Source organism: Lotus japonicus, chromosome 1, assembly GCF_012489685.1.
Source record: "Lotus japonicus ecotype B-129 chromosome 1, LjGifu_v1.2".
NCBI classification, from domain to species: Eukaryota; Viridiplantae; Streptophyta; class Magnoliopsida; order Fabales; family Fabaceae; genus Lotus; species Lotus japonicus.
The window spans coordinates 32523695-32543394 of NC_080041.1; the positions used below are offsets into that span (position 1 = coordinate 32523695).

Below are 19700 nucleotides of genomic sequence, written 5' to 3' on the forward strand. Positions count from 1 at the left end.
CTTTTCATATAAAATAAAATATCACGTGGGTAGCATTATAGTAGTTTAAAATTAAAACATATCAATTGAAAATTATACGCAAATACAAACAACAGGCGCTTTTAGGTTTCAGAAGGATAAGCAGTAGAAAACTGTGGGCATCTCCAGAATAAAAATTTATAGTGTTTTTACAGTGAAATTTGCTCTTGTGTTTGAGGCATAAATCAATACCTTGACTTATACAAATTTGACATGCTAAAAACACTGTTTGTTGAGATTCTTACCTGATGGAATTAAGAAACTAACAAAGATAACTGTTTAATAAAACAGCTCCATAACACAAATGAAATACCACAGACCTCGTGAAATCTCACATAATTTTTATGTATATTTACTCCTAAAGTCATTAGAAATACTATGAACAATTTACTTAAATCATATATGAAATGCAATTTTCTTATTATGTTTGACATTAAAGCATTTCCATGCTAAAATGTTCTTTCTCGTATGAGCTTTTTGCCCTGTAATTTGAACAAAATAAAATAAAAATAGACTATATTATTATGTAGAACATTTTTTTGAAAGATTATGTAGAACATGTTTAATATGAAGTTACATTGTAAAATAGTGACATTTTATTAAAATTTATTTTTCTGTTAAAATGTTCATCCCGTGGGAACTCTTAACCCTATAGTAATTAGTTTTTTTATGAAAAAAGTAATGACATCATATTGATTTTTTATTTACCACTCATAGGAATTAGATTTCGACCTATAAGTTCAAACAATAACTTTTTATCTATGTGTTGCACGAAGAACTTTCTCTTGTGCTTAAGACATGTTCAATACCATACTTTAGCAATATTTTCAGATACTAAAGGACATACTTAATGAGAGATATATAATGCTACATAATGTGTTCATCTAATTTGATTTTCCTCTATTTATAACTCATCTCGTCCTAGTACTAAGTAACTACTATAATAACATCTAACTAACTTAGCAGTCCCTGATTAATTTCCCCTTCTGTTACATCCTTACTTGAGTTTGAAAATTTAAGTAAACACACTTCTCTTAGGTGATAAATGGAAACAATATAGAAACAATTGTAGTCCGCAACTAATGAGAAACTCTGCCAAATTCACCTAGCAACCGTCAAATCTCTGCGTGTCCATGGTAACTCTGTGGACCCTCAGCACCAGATCAGCTCCCTTTTCCTAGAATTAATATTTAATAAAAATAAGACAAATTAAGAAAAAATAAAGAAATAAACAACCTAAATCATAATCAAATCTAAAATTAAAAAATGTACTAATTAAAGATAGATAAAAACTATCAAAATCTAGCAAATCACAATAAAAACTGATAAAATCATAAATTAAATAAAAATCCGAAAATTCAATAAAGACACCATAAAAATTAATTAATAACCTCAAAATAAATCAAAAATAAAATAAAAGATCCAAGATATAATCAAGAAATAAACAACCTAAATCCTAATCAAATCTAATTTAAAAAGGTACTAACTAAAGATAGATAAAAACTACCAAAATCTAGCAAATCACAATAAAAACTCATAAAATCCTGAATTAAATAAAAATCCGAAAATTCAATAAAAATATGATAAAAACTAATTAATACTCTCAAAATAAAATAAAATACCCAAGAAAAAATCAAGAAATAAGCAACTTAAATCCTAATCAAATCTAAAATTTAAAAAGGTCAACATGTGCTTGGATAACTTGTTGTATTTTTTTTCATAATTTTGGTCAACATGTGATTTTTTTTTATAAATGCCTTAAATTTAAATCCAGTTACATATTCAAAAAATTAATTCAAACTTCTTTTTGTGTTTTCCAATATACAATTTTTTTTAAAAAAAATATACACTAATTATTTAGAATTATTCAATTGGTATATATTTTATTAAAAACAACATTCAATACGATGCTATAACTAATAAAATAGGGTCAGGAATAACAAAGTGAAGTATGCAACTTTAGATGGCACTATGTTAGAGAACTATATCACTGTTGATTAAACAACAAAACTACATGCATATGTATACAGTATCAAACACTGAAGTTAAATTATAGAGTGCAGTCTACAATATAGAGAAGGCAAATCCAAGAAAAGAAAGGTGAGTCATAACAATGATCACAATTCGAATAACATATCAAAAACATAAAATACAAAACGATTTCTATTTCTATGTTAGCTTACCTCTTCAATCAATTTATTCCTCATTCACGGTCTCTGAAACAGACAACATAAAGGTCATCCTTGAGAAGAATCTGTGCGAACATAGCAATTTCAAAAATTCTCAAATCGAACCTGAATCAAAACACGTTTACTCTTTGTCAGTCAGGAAAAAGTTAAGTAAAAGTCAATCATTCAATCAAGAAGACAGTCTCCATGGATTAAAGGTAGCATAGAGCAGCAGAAATAGAACAAAATATTGTCTATGAAAAGGGAACAAAGCAAGTTGTACGAATAGAGAAGATGGGGAAGAACAAAGTCCTAAAAATGCAGAGAAGCCAAAGACATATAAGGTATATCTCAATGAGATAGGACTAATAATAAACTAATCTAACAAATAACAATAAAAACAAAACAAAATCCTTAAAAAATATTTTTTTATATATGATTTTTTTTCACGGATTTGTTTTTCTTTTATTTACTATAAAAATATACATATATGCTTTTTTTAATATTTTTAATATCAAATGAGAATTATCTGTGAGTGACACCTCATCAAATTGGCCTGAGAATTAATCTGGGAGCGACATGTCATTAAATTGGTCTGAGAATTAATATGGGAGCGACACCTCATCGAATTAGCCTGATGGGAGTTCTTCTTTTCTAATATATATTGATTGATTGATATTGATTGATTCATGGATAATCTAAAAAAAAAAAAATCAAATCAGCATCCATATCATCATTTCATATCATCATTTCAAATCTGCATCTGTATCATCCTTATATATGCGGAAGACAATCCTCACCTAATGTAGAGTTAGACCTCCAAATTCTAAAGAGATCTGAATTATAAAGCTTGACTCCTAAAAAGTTCAGAGTGAATAGAACAAGAAATATGCTCCACTCATATTTTCCCTGTTGTGGAATGTAAGATGGGTATATTCATGAGTAATGATATATACACACCTCATTTTTTAAACACTCCATCTCCACCTCTTTTTATTTCTATCTCTCTCATCTTATCATCTATCACATCTCATATTTTCTCTCTCTTACTTTTTCTTTTCTTCCTATCTCTCTCCTCATTCCACCTCTCTCCACCTCAAAGAGAGGTGTGGATGAAACATTATTCTATATTCATAAGGCGAACATATGAAAGAAACAAATGATATTTTCAGGTAGATTATTACATAAGCCAAATTGTAATTTTAAATTTCTAACCCTAAGTTACCAGTAACTAACTTCACCCCTTAAATAATTGCATATTAAATCATTCAGCAATGAATCACCCATGTGCTAATTCATGCTAGACGTAGCCCACATTTCAATCATTAAGTACAGATGAATCTTCAATCATCTAAAGTACAGATGAATCTGGTTCACATTTTTATGTTCAAAACTAGCATCACACACATCTTTCAGTATTATCTCTCAATATTTTTACAAAAGAATTACAGGTGAACTAACCCTTTAGAGGAGAAGCAAATGAGCGATTCCCCAGGGGCATTCGGTACTATCACTTAATAATCATTAGCTGTATGTATCTCCCACTTAGTTTACAGATAACATAAAGATTAACAACTTTTCACTTCCGCAAAATTCTTGTTTTAACACCCCCTGAAATTTATTAAGAAACAAAAGAATCTTCAGGAAAAAGAAATGGCGCAAAAAGATCTATTTTTATATAAAAATGGATTGGGTACAATGCTGATAATCATTACATACGAGTTTAGCCATTTAGTATGAGAGGAATGATAGGGATATGTAAAGAAGAGAGAAAAACAGAAATTATGTGGATGAAGAAAAAAGTGAACAAGAGAGAAAAACAGAAATTATGAGGATGAAGAAAAAAGTGAAGAGGAAGAAAAAGCAGATTGCTATTTTACAGTTATACCTTTCATGCATTTAGTATACAAATTGCTATTCCTACCAATCAGCATTTTTCCAATGATAATCATCACCTATCTATGACCCGTAGTGGGAGAAATAGGAAAAATAAAATTGTCTACATACCTTCCACTTCCTCAAATTGAATTTCCTTCACCACGTCAGATGCGGCATTATACTCAAACCTGCATAGGAATTGCCAAACAATCATTAATTGATAGGAAAGTTTCACGCCGACTTATTAATTAGAAACTATACCCAGAGTAAAATTTGTATACTTCATATGAAGGCAGGAAAAAAACAAACACTCACTCAAAAACCAAGTGTCAGGGAATGTTAAAATATACTTTAGTTTTTAAACATTAACAATCTAATAATTCCTGAATTTCAGAGAGTCCGGAACAAGGTACTTCGAGGCATCTTATGCATGAGGAGGACCTATCTTCTGAGCTTTTAGACATCAATCAGAAACGGGAACATGATATGTAGTCTAGACCCCAAACATTTGATTACCAAATGGAATGCCTTATGTTTAAGAACAAAATCTGAGTCAAAGCAATCGAAAATTTTCTGAAATATAAAAAAATCATGTTGAGTTCCTCTAGGCGTGTCACTTTCCGTAATTCCGTTACAGCGTAAAAAGTCTATTAAGAACATTGGGGAAACCATACAAATTGATAAGAACCTTGGGAAACCCATATCACAAATTGATAAAAGGGGGATTTAAAAAAAATTAAAACTAAAAAATAACTCACGTGACATGCGCGTGCTACCGCAAATATAAATCCCCAAATTTGCTTGAACCCTAATCACAACACCTTATCCAATGCAGAGAGACAAAGCTTGAAGGTTGCAGTTGTAAACCTTAGAAGAACAACCATCGACTGATTCTTGCCCCCGATTCTCTGACAATGTTGAGAATAGGGTTCAAGCAAATTTGGGATTTTATGTTTGCTGTAGCATGTGCATGTCACGTGAGTAATTTTTTGGTTTTAATTTTTTTTAAATCCCCCTTTTATCCACGTGGAATTCCAGGTAAGCGGGTTCCGTCAAATTTTAGACGAATTTGAATGGAAGGGTCAACGTTTTGAAAGATCAGGGTCTCGGTTCGTAGAAAAATAAGATTAGGGTCAACAATCGCAAACAATTAAAACTTGGGGGTCCAAAAGTGCATTTAAGCCTACTCAATATCAGAATTCTAATTTACGAATAGATACATGGGTCACTGAAGCCACTCCTTGTCATACTGCAACTTGATTAGCACTTTGCAGAATTGCAAATTCATATATTAAAAGCCAAAACATAACAATGATTTGACTCGTTTTAAGTGATGAATATGCTTTCTAAAAATGATTACTCCCGTGAGAAATGGTGAGCAGAGAGAAGCTTGAGTAGTTGTAGATGATTCTGAAAACTGAATGGTCACAGGGAGCATCAGCTACTATATATATATATATATATATGTATATATATATATATATGTATATGTATATATATATCATAGTAGTCAATCCCGGATCGCGGCGCGTAGCGGCCGACCCCAAAAGTGGGATAGCGGGATAGCGGATAGCGGGATGACCGCTATTTTGATTTTTCACATATAATATTATATAACTAATATATACATATAATTACTAAAAGAAAGGAAAAAAAAATAGAGGAAAAGAAGAAAAAAACAGAGCAACTCAGAACAGAATAAAGGCCCAAGGGTAAACAGGGGTGGTGCTCGCCGGAGCCTGGACGGTGCTTGTCAGATTGCGCCGTGGCCATGGGTTCTGGACTTCTGGTCGAAGGTGGCTGAGGGGAAGCAAGTCGCACCGGAGAAACGCGTTGAAGAAGGTTGCAGGTTGCAGAGGAAACGCGTAAAGAAAGAAGAAACGCGCGAAGAAGACGAGTGAAACGCACCGTTTCACTTATTAAGAGCGAAATTCCAAAAGTACCCTCAAATTTTAACCTAATTTTACAATTTTGAGGGAAATTTGAGGATTTTCCTTGAACCCGACCCATCTTCAACCTGGAGCACCGCGATTGAACGCGATCGAACGCGATTTGGACGCGATTTGGCCGCGATTCGCGGCGCGACAGCCGCGACGGCGTTCCGCGACGCGATCGATTCAGAATCGCGGGGAAGGGCCGCGACGCGACGGCGCGATAGCGCCGCTATTTGCCGCGATCGATAACTATGATATATATATATATGTATATATGGGGCATATCGGGTGAGAGCAATGTGTTATTGTGAGAGATGAGAGGAGTTGACAATCATAATACACGGTCAGGATGCAATCTTCTATTAACAACTCCACGTCACTCCACTCTTCCCTTTAAATACCTTGGGTTACCGGTTGGAGGAAATCCAAGAAGGGTGGCTTTTTGGGATCCGGTGATATCAAGGATAAAGAAGAGATTAGCTTCTTGGAAGAACAAAGTGCTATCTTTTGGAGGAAGGATTTGTCTGATAAAGAGTGTTCTATCATCACTCCCATTATTTTTCCTATCATTCTTTAAGGCACCGGTGATTGTAATTAACACTTGTCATAAAATCTTGAGAAGATTTCTGTGGGGTGGAGGAGAAGATAACAATAAAATAGCTTGGATAAGTTGGGAAAAAAATTGCAAATCTAAGGAAGAGGGAGGCTTGGGAATCAAGGATTGGGGACGATTCAATAAAGCACTATTAGGAAAATGGAGATGGAGGTATTTGACTGAGAAAGACAGCTTGTGGCATAAGGTACTTTGTGCAAAGTATAAGGGCCCAAATGTATCTAAAGCTTCTTCGTGGTGGCAAGATCTGAAAATCATGTGCTTCCCACAAGGGAATGATTCGTGGTTTGAGGATCAATTGCGTAGGAAAGTAGAACAAGGTGATGACACTTTCTTTTGGTCGGATGTGTGGCTTAATAATCTGAAACTGAGTGAAAGATTTCCAAGGCTGTATTCTCTGTCAACACAAAAGGAGCACTCCATCAAAGAGATGGGATCTTGGCAAATTGGAACTTGGAGCTGGCACTTTACTTGGAGAAGAGCCTTAAGAGACTTTGAGGTGGAGCTTTTCAATCAACTACTGAATATTCTGCAAGTATTTGTCCCATCCGCGAACACTTCAGATAAATGGATCTGGCTTCCCAACCCAGAGGGAACCTATACGGTTCACTCTGCCTATGCCAGTTTGCTTGCTCTGAGTACCAATACTGGTGGTGATGTTTTTAAGAGCTTATGGTATGTTCCCTCCCCCTCAAATGTTTTAGCCTTCACATGGAAGATGTTCCATGACAGAATCCAAACACGAGACAATCTGAGGAAGAGACAAGCGATTCCCTCACAATCTGACTTACGTTGTCCATTTTGTGTGTCACAAGAGGAAACCTCATCTCATCTCCTCTTCTCTTGCCCTCTATCATGGAATGTTTGGATGGCCTGTTATAAGTGGTTTGGATTTTATACGGTTCTTCCAAAGGATGGGAAAGAACATTTCCTGCAGCATATTTATCCATGGAGGTCTAATTCACAAAAACAATGTGCTTGGGTGGTCTGGACTGCGATAATTTGGGCATTATGGAACCTCAGGAATGGTAGCATCTTCAGGAATGATCAATTGGACATTGATAAGGTGCTGGATGGGATCCAATTTAGATCATGGAGCTGGCTCAGAGGAAGGAAAAAGGATTTCCATTGCTCACTCTATGAATGGCAAGTGCAACCAGCTCTTCTTATTGCTGCCCTGTAAATCAGTGTGACATATTCTGATTTATATATTATCTATCTGGATGCACTATCTTACACAAAAGCTATGCAGCAAAGCTATCCTTACTTTCGCTCCTGTATCTTCCTGGCTATTCCTATTGCAGATTCCGTGGAGCTATTAACATAAGGACTACCATTGGGACTTTTCAATTTGTTTACTTATTTAGTGGGGAACTTCTGTTAGTATCTTTTGTGTCGGATTTTGGTTTGCTCCTGCGTGAGCTTTCTCCTCTTGCTGATTTATTTAGTAGTTGGTGCTTTACTAACTTCTATCCTTTTTGTAAATGGTTGGAGTACCCATAGTACTCCCTTATATATCAATTTTGGCTTACCTAAAAAAATAAAAAAAAACTCCACTCTACGCTAATTTCTAGTTTCACGCACATCTTAGATCACCCTGGTTCCCTTTCGCTTGCGGGTCGTTTGCCTCTCACCTAATTTCACGTTTCTCTTTCATCTTCCGCTCACTACCACTCTCTTTCTCCACTTTCTCCCCTCATCCCTGTTCTGGCTCTTCTCTGTCGCACACACACCTAACTATTCTATTTTCCAACATGGGTGAATGAAGATGAAAACCTGGCATGAATATTTTTTATGTGGTGACAAAATTATTTATAGAATTTATCTGAAAATTTGGTTCAATTGGAGAAAGGGAACGCTATGACGAAAATAGCTCAAAATTATGTTGCTTACATATATTAAATTTGTCAATTTGGTTTTGAAAACTCTATTTCCAGGTTTCAGCACAAATGAAAAGATGGTTGAGGCTTTTGTTCGTACGTGGATGAAAATCAAAAATTCGTTTAGGTTTTTGTTCGAACATCGATGAATTGGAGAAATCCAACCTGATTGATGGAACTAGCTGATTATCCTCGACCCATAAGAGCCTTGAAACAGTTTCTTCTGCGGAAGTAGGCTACTTATGGGTGTAGGCTACTTACAATGCACTCATCTGAACTGATAATTTCTACTCTTACAATTACCAACCATCTAACATAAAACTGAAAGGAAGTTAGTTCCTAACTGCTAACTTTTCTAACTGCCATTTGTTAGTGTTCTGCTTCATAGCTTTAGCTGGTTTGGCTACTCAACATGATGAATCCAGTGAGAATAACAGTTAATTAATATTTACTGCAATCTTTATATAACAATCTTAGTTCTTCTTAATTTGTTATGATGTCAGAGTGAATCTAAATCATGTAAATTCATATTCACAGTAAACATGATTCAAAGCAGCAAGCAACCACACCAAATGTGCACCAACTGATAACAACACAATAGATAAATCAAAGAGAGATAACAAAAAATTCAAAATCTCATTTTACCTGTTCGAGAAAGCCACGTCGAGTTCAAAATCAGAAGCGCTCTTGGACTTGGTAGCTTCAACCAACATGGTAACAATCTCAGACTTTCGAGTGCTTGCCATGAGCAAATCATACTCCGTCGGAATTATCACCGCGAAGAAGTTGTCACTCAGTTCACTGAGACAAACCCTCTCAACTGCCGCAAGCGCTATCCTCCGTTTAAGCGCGTCCACTTCAGGGTCAACGATATAAATAGCGAAATCAGTGATCAACAGAACGCAACGCTTCATCTTCCCGGAGCAAGTGAACTTTAAAACCCTATCCGCAAATAGAACCTGCCTGTCACCTGTAATGTATAGTAATAGAATTCGGGAGGCCTAGGTCAACTGATAGCTCAAGAGTTGAGGATTATCTTCTCATATATAAGGGCTATGTAGGTCATATCTCTAATCAATGTGGGACTTCTCAACATGTAGTGAAATGAAATGAACAAACAAAACAAAAATTGAAATGAAAAATTAAAATGGGGTTTTGAGGGGTATAACCTTGTTTGTGCAAAATCTTCATGAGAAATGGGTGTGAAGGGACGTCGAGGTAATCACCCTGGTAGTCTCTGTGGAAAGAGGCTTTGCGACGGACCTTGAAGCCCATGAATGGTTCTTGGTCGTCGGAGACGTTGCTGTTGGAGGATTTGAAGCGAACCTTCGCTTCTTCAGGTTCGTCGGCGGCGGCGGCGGAAACGTCGTCGTATCTGGGAGGAGGGTCGGAGTCGGGATCTTCAATTTGGACCCGTTTCTGCGTCCTGACCCGTTCCATCGGACACGGAGGGAGAGAGGGAGTGCCCCGTGGGCAACGTAATGGGCAGGTTTATAATTAATTAATTTCTTTCTTTTTAAAATGAAATATTATTAATTAAAATAAGCCCTAAGATAAAAACTACGTTTAATCAAATCTTCATCAGAGAGAGAGAGAGAGACATAGACGCAGAGAGAGAGAGAGACAAAGATAGACATAGAGAGAGAGAGAGAGAGATCGTGCATACTCTTCTGGTCATGCTTCTCCATAGGGTTGGGAGCAGTGGGAGTGGGGGGTCGCGATGGGTGGTGCATGCCATCAAGTTGAGAGGCCATGAACCATCTACCTCCATCACGATCTAGGTTTTGGGTTTTAGGGGTGGAGGGTTGCGATAGGTTGGGGTACAGGGTTTTGGGTTGCGGTGGGTAGGGATGGCAATGGGTAGGGTACTATGGTACCCATCCTCATACCCACGTTTTAAAAAAACTACTTGTACCCTTCTCCATACCCGCGTGGGTATCAAACCTTAACCTGAGTACCGTCCTTGTACCCTCTAGGTACCAATATGCATGTACCCATGCCGGTTACCCGCAATTTAGTTAAGCAAAATTTAACTTTCATGATTTTTCCAACAGAAAATCAAAATATAACTGTTATTATATAATAAAAATATTAATTAAAAATACAAAAGATCATCCAAATATTTAACAAGTTAAACCATTCGAAAAAGAATAATTTTTTGAAAAATAATAAGTGAGAAAGTTATAAGTTACTAACTTGTTTTAAAATAAGTGAGAATAAATTATCAATCATATATTTAATATTAAAACTTCACTTACTAATATTTTAAAAGAAGTTAGAAAGTTATACTTTAAATTTATTAAGTGTGGTTGGTGGTGGGGGCGGTGGGGCAGCGGTTTGAACAGTCGGGGTGATAGATGTTGGGGTGGTGAGAGGGTTTCTGATTTTTGCTTGACCTTTTCTATCCAAGCTGCCCAAGAACTTGCACTCCCAATTGTTCTCCTATCACCCGCCAGTGAATCTACTCTCCTATCTTTTTTGCACTTTCAGACACTACTTGATAAAGGTCTCATACCAAGAGAAAATGATCTAACATGAATCATATGATTAAATCTAATATAAAATCAAATCCACATGGATTGGGAAATGGTGGGTTGTGTTTTCTCTTTTTGGCCATCTTCCATCATTAATGCATCTTTGTATTGTCCTCTTGTTGTATGGTTGATAACCTAAAAGTTTGCTTTTGTTTATGGGTCTGGGGTGTATGTGTTTAGGGAGGAACGAGAATGAATTTTTTGGGTAATGATGAACATTGACTTACTGATATTTTTTTTATTTGAGGAAGTTTGAACTTGTGGGTAATAATTTTGGCTGGTCCTTGTTTGTTGGGGTATTGAAGTTTTATGATGAAGATGGTGAAAGCTTGGATGAAGAAGAAGGAGAAGCATAATGAAGATGAAGAAGGATAAAGATGATAAAATGATAAAGATTCAGGGATGAACACTGATTTTCTTTTGTATTTTAAAAACTTAAAAAATAAATAAATTATGATATATTTTTTTAATGAAATGTATTTAATTATGATGTAGAAATGAGGTAAAGAAAATAAAAAGAATAAAAATTACACCTCACCTCATTAATGGACATGGCACATGCCACGTAGGCTTTCCGTGACATGTGGTCACGGTGATCAGCGCCACCACTTCGACAGGGACCATTTCTGACTATTTCCCATATGTTTAGGGACCTATCTCGGTTTTTACTCCGGTGAGGGACGGAAATCAAATCTCGCTCAAAGTTCAGGGACAAAAGACATATTTTACCCTAAAAAAGTTGGGTGTCACTCCCATTTGCACTACCAGAAAACAATCATTTAGCGACGAACCAAATCGGTCGCTAAATGAGCTAAATCGGTCTCTAAAATTGTTAGCGACCGATTTTGCGACTTAATTTTGTTGGTTGTTATTTCACTCGTCGCTAAATGTAGCGACCGATTTGTAGCAGTCGATGTAGCGACGAAATTTAGCGACGAAATTTAGCGACTGATTTAGCGACGAAATTTAACGACTTATTTAGCGACGGAATTTAGCGACCAAATATTTCACATCATTCTTTTTTATGTAAACACCAGAGAAGAGAATAAGGGTGGCAGCACATATAACTTGGGGGAGGAACCTCTTAATTCCTGATTTTGGCAAATGATGAATCTTTATGCTTAGATTCTAAATTTCAAATATGTATTTCTGTAACCGTGCCTAATTCCTATGAAGGGGAATATAATAATTGAGAAAGTTATCTCAATATAACATTTACTAAAAAATCAGAAGCACACTAGCAGTTTTCTATGCTATTAAAAAACCAGAAGCACACTAGCAGAATCATTATGCTTAGATTCTTCTTTCTATGCTATTTAAAAACCAGAAGCACACTAGCAGCAAAGAATGATAGCAGGAATTTCGTAGAATGCCAAGGAAAAACTGCAGTAGATAGCAGGAATTATGTGGTACATTCCTGCAGCCAAAAAAACCAGCAACCAAGATGCTATAACAACTCCACATTCCACACATGCCTGTTACAAAAAATCAAGGCAATAAATAGGATTTACTTACATCATCGGATTCCTCATCCTCCTCGACCTTTTCCTCTTTTTATTCGTGACCTGTAAGAGAAGAGAGTGAGCGAGAGGCAGAATGCGAGAGTAAAGAGAGCCAAAAAAAAGTAAACTCATACCAAGATGAAGAGGAACCCTAACGATGGAGGTTCGAGCGGCGTAGAGAAGAGAGTGAGCGAGAGAGAGTCGAGAAGCAGAGGGCCTGATTTGGTAGATTGACATTGAGTTTTGATAAAATTATGGTTACGTTTTATTAATTAATATATATAATGAACACAAACAAAACTAAGGAAGGTAAATAGCTCAACTAGCAAGTCTTAGCTATTATTGTTAGGGAACCTGGGTTCGAATCCAAGGCATGACAATTTTTCAAAAGGATACTTTGTGTATTATATTTATTATACTTTTTAGCGACAGAAACATCTATCGCTAATACAGTCGCTACTTTGTTTATTAGTTTTATTATACTTTTTAGCGACGGAAACGCCAGTTGCTAATTTGGTCGTCGCTAAATCAGTCGCTAATAGCGACAGATATATCGGTCGCTAAATTAGTTGCTAATATCGTCGCTACTTTGTTTATTATTTTTGCTATATATACTTTTTAGCGACGGTAATGTCGATCGCTAATATAATCGTCGCTAAATCGATCGCTAATAGCGACGGATTGTTCGGTCGCTAACACAATCTATCGCTAGTTTAGTTGCTACATCGCTTTATTATTTTTATTCTACAAATTTAGCGACAGAAATGTCAGTCGCTAAATTTTCCGTCACTAGTAAGTCAAACTTGAAGTATGACCAAAATATCATGGATTTAGTCGCAAACTCGGTCACTATTTGTGACTGAAATATTTCGGTCGCTAAACAGCGAATTTCTGGTTGTGTTTAATCCTACCTACATAAATTTCTATCGATCCATGAAAGTGTTGAAAAATAGTGTTAAAAAGAGGGTTACTCGCACATCTCCTAATGCTAGTGTTGTTGTGGATGTGGCCCTTCTAGTGATGATTATTTAAAAAACCATTGAGGGTATGTTTGTTTTTTTGTTTGTATGAGTTGGGTTGTCATGCCACATAGACATCAAGAATTCCTAGGCATTTTTTTCCAAAATGAACTATTGAGTTGGGTTGGAACCAAAGTATTTTCACTTTTAGAGAAAGAAAATATAAACATGAGCTGAGTTGCTTGATTGGAAAAGTGCATCAATCTCTAGGATGAGATATTATAAACGATGATCTTGTGGATATCATAGGACTACTTGAAAGAAATATGAGACATAAATTTTCTATTTTGATTTTTATAGAAAATAGATTTATTAGAATGAAAATGATAAGGTTTGGGAACAAGTTCTTCCAAGTGAACAAAGATCCAACAAAGCAAAAAAGAAGAAAGCAAACATTACAGATAACATGACATGAAATATATTCGGGTTAAATATGTATTTGGTCCTACTTATTCTAAATTGGACCTTACAAATAATTCATAGTTTAGTCAATGAAAAAAATTGTTTGATTGAAAATGTTCTTATGATTTCATAAATAAAAAGAAACCTATTTATAGGGTACGAAGATTTTAGTTGTCAGTATGCTACCAACTACATTTTTTTCAGATACTTATAGGTTACCAATGGTTTTGACCGTTGGTAGCTCACGGTAAATATTTCAAAACCCCGCCAAATTAACAACTGACGAAAATTTCAATTTTTTAAATTATCGACAGCTAAAGCCGTTTGTACCATCAACGACTAATCCCACCAAAAAGTTTATTTACCGCCAAATTACCTACGACAGAGGTAGTCGATAACATTTTTATTTTATTTAGAAAACACAATACTGACGGCCTTACTGTCGATAATAGCAAGATTCTGCGATAGCTTTAAGGCCATCAGTAAAAATCTGTTAGTAATACGATGTTTCTTTCAGTGTCCCGAACCCCCCCCCCCCCCTTTTGTAGAGGATCACAATGACGACCCCCACCCCCACTACCCCAACTCACCACCGCGACAATCATTATGTGCAGCCAGCGTCGCCGTCTTTGAAGCACCGCTGTGTCGCTCCTCCAACCGGAAAAAATTTCACCATTTATCCTCCCACGATCAATCTCCCTCTCTCTTAATCAATACTTGTTTCCCCTTTAGTTTCTTTTTGTGTGGCGCTCCCCTTGTTTTGTATCTCTTGAAGCTTCAATTGGGTGAAGATTTGGATTTGTGGGGGTTCGATGGATTAGTGGATGATTTATGGGTTAAATGGGAAGATTCGGCAATGAGTGGTGCTGGGTGATTTTTTAGAGAGAAAGAAAGTGCGGTGGTGATGGACGTTGGGTGCGGTGGAAGGTCACCGAAAAATATGGTATAAGTGAAGAAAAAGGAGGGGAAAGTGAGGTAACAGTGGTGTCTGAGTTGCTTGAGTTGCTTGGATGAGAAAGGAGTTTCAAATGAGTGATTATGGTTTAATTTTTTTTTAATTAAAAAAATTGAATTATTAAGTGTACACTTAAATTATATTTAAATTTTAACTCTATATACCAAAAAAATATTTTTTAATTAAAAATACACATGGCTGGTATGTCAGCTTCATCAAATGGCGTGGATAAGATTTTAAGTGCTCATTGTTACATAGTCACTCAGCATGAGCTCAGTTTCATAAAAGGACTAGAATAAAACAATTCTCTAATGGTAGGGACCCATATGTAGCTTCTCTTCGTAGAGGGACAAAGTTCAGCCAACGATAAAGTTAGAGAGACCAAAATCATATTTAACTCTAATTAAACTATTAATTTTTATCATGTCAACATGAACCACCATACACTTTTCTGTCCATTCACACACTTTTCGCTCTCGTCCTAGTGAACCTTTACAGATTCCTTCAACGACGAGCCATTCTTCAATTTCAAACCCCTAACCCACGACTTAATTTTCATTCCTCAATTCACAATAGCTCTCTCTTATTCCTCGTAATTTGAAAGGGTTTCTCTTGCGCTTATTTTATTGATCTACGTACACAGAATCTAGTGTGTTGTTACGCTCTAGATCTATTCGTGTTTGGTCTCGAGCTTATTTTAGATTTTGATCTGTTGTTAGGTTTTGTCTATGGAATCGAAGTGGATCTTGAAGGAAATCAACGATTTGGAGAAGGATCCTCCCACCTATTGCAGTGCCGGTACTTTTTTTTATTTAATTTTCTGTTTTCTTTGTACTTTGATTTTATTTATCTTCTTGTCCCTATCATTTTTCTTCATGTTCTGAATTTTTTGTGCTTCTTTATTCTTAATCATTTTATTTTCAATTTTTGCTACAGTGCGTCTATTATTGTTTAGAAATAAGCGATCCTCATAGGAGTGATCTATACAAATTGTAAATTCATGTTAAGAACTTTGGGTCTTTCGTTGAGATTGGTTTTGATTGGTTGTGGCGGATGTCGTCTAAGATTGGTGTTGTTGTTGTTTATGGATTGGGATTTATTTTTTAGGGTTCTTGTAAGTTTTCATAATTGAGGTTTTATGTTGACTATTGAATTATCATCTGTGACAAGGAACATTTTTGGAAAATGTATAATTGTGTGTAGTTTTTATTTCATATATCTTTTGATGGATAGGTAGAATACATCATACATATGCTAGTACCTCTCTGTTTGTATTTCAACTTGTATTATTTTTATTATTTGATAACATATTAGCCTGGATTTTGCATCTGTTGGTTGTTGTATTGTATTTTATAAAATCACTTGATTCGACAAAAAGGAAGTAGGAGTTGATGTAGTTGAATGATGACAAATGGTGTAAATTTATTTAATCCTAGTGTATGATCCAACCATTATGCAGATTAACAATATAATTGCTCATCAATACTTTAAAGTGCTGGTTATTCTTGTTCTTATTTTCTGTTTTGGATCACTGCTTAATACTAGTTATGGAAACCTAGTTGTGTTTTGTATGTGTTACTGACCAACGAGGATGAAACTAATTGATCAAGATGATCTAGTCTTAGGATGGTAAATGTAGTTGGATAAAATTGTTGGAAATTTAGGTTTCATTTAAAATGAACGATTTTGTGAAGAAATAAAAGATGAGCCAAGAAAACACAATTTTTTCAAGAAATTTTCTTCTCTTTGGAACCTATAGGAAATACAAGAGAAAAGAGAAAAAGGTGTGGGCCCTATGCATTTTGTTTTCTTCAACAAACCGGCAGAAAATTTTAATGTAGATACTTAATGTATCTTATTTATTAAAATACCCTTTTGCTTTACCAAAAATGGTCATTATATTTATTTAAATTTAGGAAATTTGTATCATTTTAAAACATATCTTTTTCTTTTCTCTCACATGTTTTTTCACTTTCTTTCCAAACAAACAACCTTAAAAATCATCTCATTTTCTACTCTCTTTCTTTGTTTCCTCCTTCTTCCTTTTTATTTTCTTTTCTCTTACTTTTCTCCTACATATCAAACATACCCTAGAATTTCACCTATTTAAAAATGTTGGACATTAAGAAAAAAATGGTGATATGTATTTGTTTCAAAATATTGCAGGTCCTGTTGCTGATGATATGTTTCATTGGCAAGGAACAATCATGGGTCCTCTAGACAGTCCTTATGAGGGAGGTGTTTTCTCACTTGTTATTAATCTCCCTCCAGATTATCCCTTCAAGCCACCCAAGGTTTGTAAAAGTATTTATTTTCTTATATATGAATCTCCACTTTCTCCAATTCTTTACTAGTATATTAAATAATGTGGCAGTTAATTTCCCCATATTTTGATGGAATTTCTTCTTTGTATTTAATACATTTATTTCTTAAAAATAATAACATTTTGTGCATTCTTAACTTTTTATTTTAAAGGAAAATTATACAATTATAAGCGTATGGTTCAGTTGAAAAGTTTGTTTTGGAATGTATTCTGCTATATATGAAAAACGTATCTTTATATTATGCGGTCATGAGAACCATTTAACTCCTTTTTTGATACATCGGTAAGATAAATTGCATCTTCTAAGGATTGATCCCTAGACCTCTCTCATCCAACCCACATGTTCTCTAGCTCTTACCACTTGAGCTATCATTCAGGGACAACCATTTAACTCTTTGAACTCATCTCTTGTGCATACTTATGTAGTTATGTATGGTGATGGATCTTTCAGGTTGCATTCAAGACAAAAGTTTACCACCCAAACATAGATAGCAATGGAAAAATTTGCCTTGATATATTGAAGGATCAATGGAGCCCCGCTCTAACCATTTCCAAGGTGTGTTTGTCGATTAAGTTGATAGTTAGACAACCTTCGTTCATTGAAAAGTTAAAATATATTTCTTATCCCTCCACTTCAATCCATTTATCAACTAAGATGTTGTGATAATTCTATACACCTAATGTGAAAACAATATCTACTAAGCAAGGGATTCATCAAAATTCACTAGCCCCTAATTAATATCGTGGTTTCATGACTTTTAAATGTTGTCTTTTGGTACATGTAAAACATGGTTGTTGTTGTTGTTAATGAAGTTAGAACAACAGATATGTTTGATGCTCAGAAAAATATGGTTAGTTTTCAGCTAACACTCATATAGGAGGTTGGGGAGCCAAAAATGTGTTCCTTACAATATGTTTGTTATTTTGTCATTGCAATCTATATTTTATGTTCCTTTTTCTAGCTTCATCATAATAGAGTAATAACCATATTTTACAATTTTATGCTATGAAGTTTGACTAATTTCAAGAAGTTTGACATGAGTAGTTAGTTCTGAACCCTCGTGCAAGGAGTCCACATTATGTCAAAAATGTTACTTATGTAAGTTCCTAAGTTCCTTAGGATTAATGCCCATCAATGTTCAATAAATAAGGGATTAGTAGAATGCATCAATCCATATTCAATAGTTTTTATGCCAAGAAAATGAGTGGCTGTGTTGCATGAAGTGGTTCTACATAAACTTAGATATTTCACACTTGTAGTAAGTTTTATTGCAAAAATAATCTTAGAATACATGATTCATATAATTACATATTTACTTTGTTTATTTGTCTTTGATATTTGTAGGTGCTGCTCTCAATTTCTTCCTTTTTGACGGACCCAAATCCCGATGATCCTTTGGTCCCTGAAATTGCCCACATCTACAAGACAGACAGGAAACAGTACGAGTCAAATGCAAGAAGTTGGACTCAGAAATATGCCATGGGCTAATAACCATTTTTACTTTCAGTGTCTATCAGATTTTACAACCTTGGCATGAATACTTGTTGTCTTTGATTGATTGCCCTCTAGTTATGGATATTAATGGGGGAAAACATTTCGTCTATTGTTGGTATTACAAAATGCTACTTTTGGAATGGTGAAATGTAGCCAAAGGAAACATTTGTTCTAATATTTAAACTTGTATTAGCAGAATCAAAGCATATTTAGAAAAAGAGAATGTGTTGCTAATTTCTTAAGCAAGTATGCATCATCTACCTAATTACCATCGAGGTCTTGCAAACTAGCATAATAATTTGTTCTTCTAATAATAGTCATACCATGATAATGCTCAAATACCTCATGTATTTTTCACATATCAAAGCCAGTACACTTGGATTTTTTATGCTAAGGAAACTTCTCTTGAAAATTGATATCTTCATATCCTGGTAACATCATTTTGTAACTATGATTCCGTCATCAATTTCTTAGCAAACCTATCAAGCCTGATAAGGATTTTACTCACTCTTTTGGTAATATTTCCAAATACCTATAAATTTCAAATTTAAGCTCTCCCTATAGTTTTCCAATGACATCATTCCAACAAAGATTTGGAGAACATGATTTTCGAATAGACTCAATGAAATTTGGAGGAGTTCTCTAGAAAACTAGCATTTTAGATGGTCTTCGTTATCTATTTGAGCAATTGAGCAATAGAAGAGCGCAATCAAATTTAAATGAGAGATTGAAACATTAAGAAACTTTATTCTCCAAGCAAGGTTAATATTAGTAAGACCTCCACCCAATCTATCCATCAAACAACCTCTTTTGCAAGTGTAATTCGAACCTAGGTAGTATGGGTGTTAACAAAAAAAATTAATGACCAAGTTTTTGAATTGGGTCGCAGGCATATTGAAGGTCAAACTCTTGAAGATCAAGCATATAAGTTAAGGTCTAAGACTCTATATCTTCCTTAGTTATCTATTATATCTTGGGG

At 35.0% G+C, this 19700-nt stretch overlaps 2 protein-coding genes across 5 annotated transcripts; one reads left to right on the forward strand and one right to left on the reverse strand.

The window, feature by feature from the left end:
* Positions 1–842: 842 nt before the first annotated feature.
* LOC130734433 (uncharacterized) lies at positions 843–9986 on the reverse strand. 3 transcript variants are annotated; one of them, XR_009017944.1, is made up of 6 exons: positions 9661–9984; positions 9137–9461; positions 4194–4252; positions 3648–3797; positions 2202–2312; positions 843–1195 (listed from the first exon to the last, which is right to left on the reverse strand). XR_009017944.1 is itself a non-coding variant. In XM_057586861.1 (4 exons), the coding sequence occupies exons 1-4, from the start codon at positions 9929–9931 to the stop codon at positions 3766–3768; spliced, it is 687 nt and encodes a 228-aa protein (XP_057442844.1). In that variant the 5' UTR covers positions 9932–9984; the 3' UTR covers positions 3488–3765. The 3 variants fall into 3 exon arrangements, 1 of the variants encoding a protein (XP_057442844.1); XR_009017945.1 differs by lacking the exon at positions 3648–3797 and having other exon boundaries at positions 9661–9986; XM_057586861.1 differs by lacking the exons at positions 843–1195; positions 2202–2312 and having other exon boundaries at positions 3488–3797.
* A 5642-nt stretch (positions 9987–15628) lies between these two features.
* Positions 15629–18715, forward strand: LOC130731801 (ubiquitin-conjugating enzyme E2 28-like). 2 transcript variants are annotated; one of them, XM_057584019.1, is made up of 4 exons: positions 15629–15701; positions 17070–17197; positions 17678–17782; positions 18572–18715. In XM_057584019.1, the coding sequence occupies exons 1-4, from the start codon at positions 15632–15634 to the stop codon at positions 18713–18715; spliced, it is 447 nt and encodes a 148-aa protein (XP_057440002.1). In that variant the 5' UTR covers positions 15629–15631. The 2 variants fall into 2 exon arrangements, with proteins under 2 accessions (XP_057440002.1, XP_057440001.1); XM_057584018.1 differs by having other exon boundaries at positions 15632–15701; positions 17678–17806.
* Positions 18716–19700: the final 985 nt, after the last annotated feature.

Bases quoted from the DNA above. Each gene is read 5' to 3' on its own strand.
- LOC130734433 (XM_057586861.1), bottom strand. From the start codon at position 9,931: ATGGAACGGGTCAGGACGCAGAAACGGGTCCAAATTGAAGATCCCGAC. The intron at 4,253-9,136 runs GTAAAATGAGAT...ATTCCTATGCAG, and splicing joins GACGTGGCTTTCTCGAACAG to GTTTGAGTATAATGCCGCAT. The intron at 3,798-4,193 runs GTATGTAGACAA...AATAAATTTCAG, and splicing joins TCAATTTGAGGAAGTGGAAG to GGGGTGTTAAAACAAGAATT.
- LOC130731801 (XM_057584018.1), top strand. From the start codon at position 15,632: ATGGAATCGAAGTGGATCTTGAAGGAAATCAACGATTTGGAGAAGGAT. The intron at 15,702-17,069 runs GTACTTTTTTTT...AAAATATTGCAG, and splicing joins TCCCACCTATTGCAGTGCCG to GTCCTGTTGCTGATGATATG. The intron at 17,807-18,571 runs GTTAGACAACCT...TGATATTTGTAG, and splicing joins GTTTGTCGATTAAGTTGATA to GTGCTGCTCTCAATTTCTTC.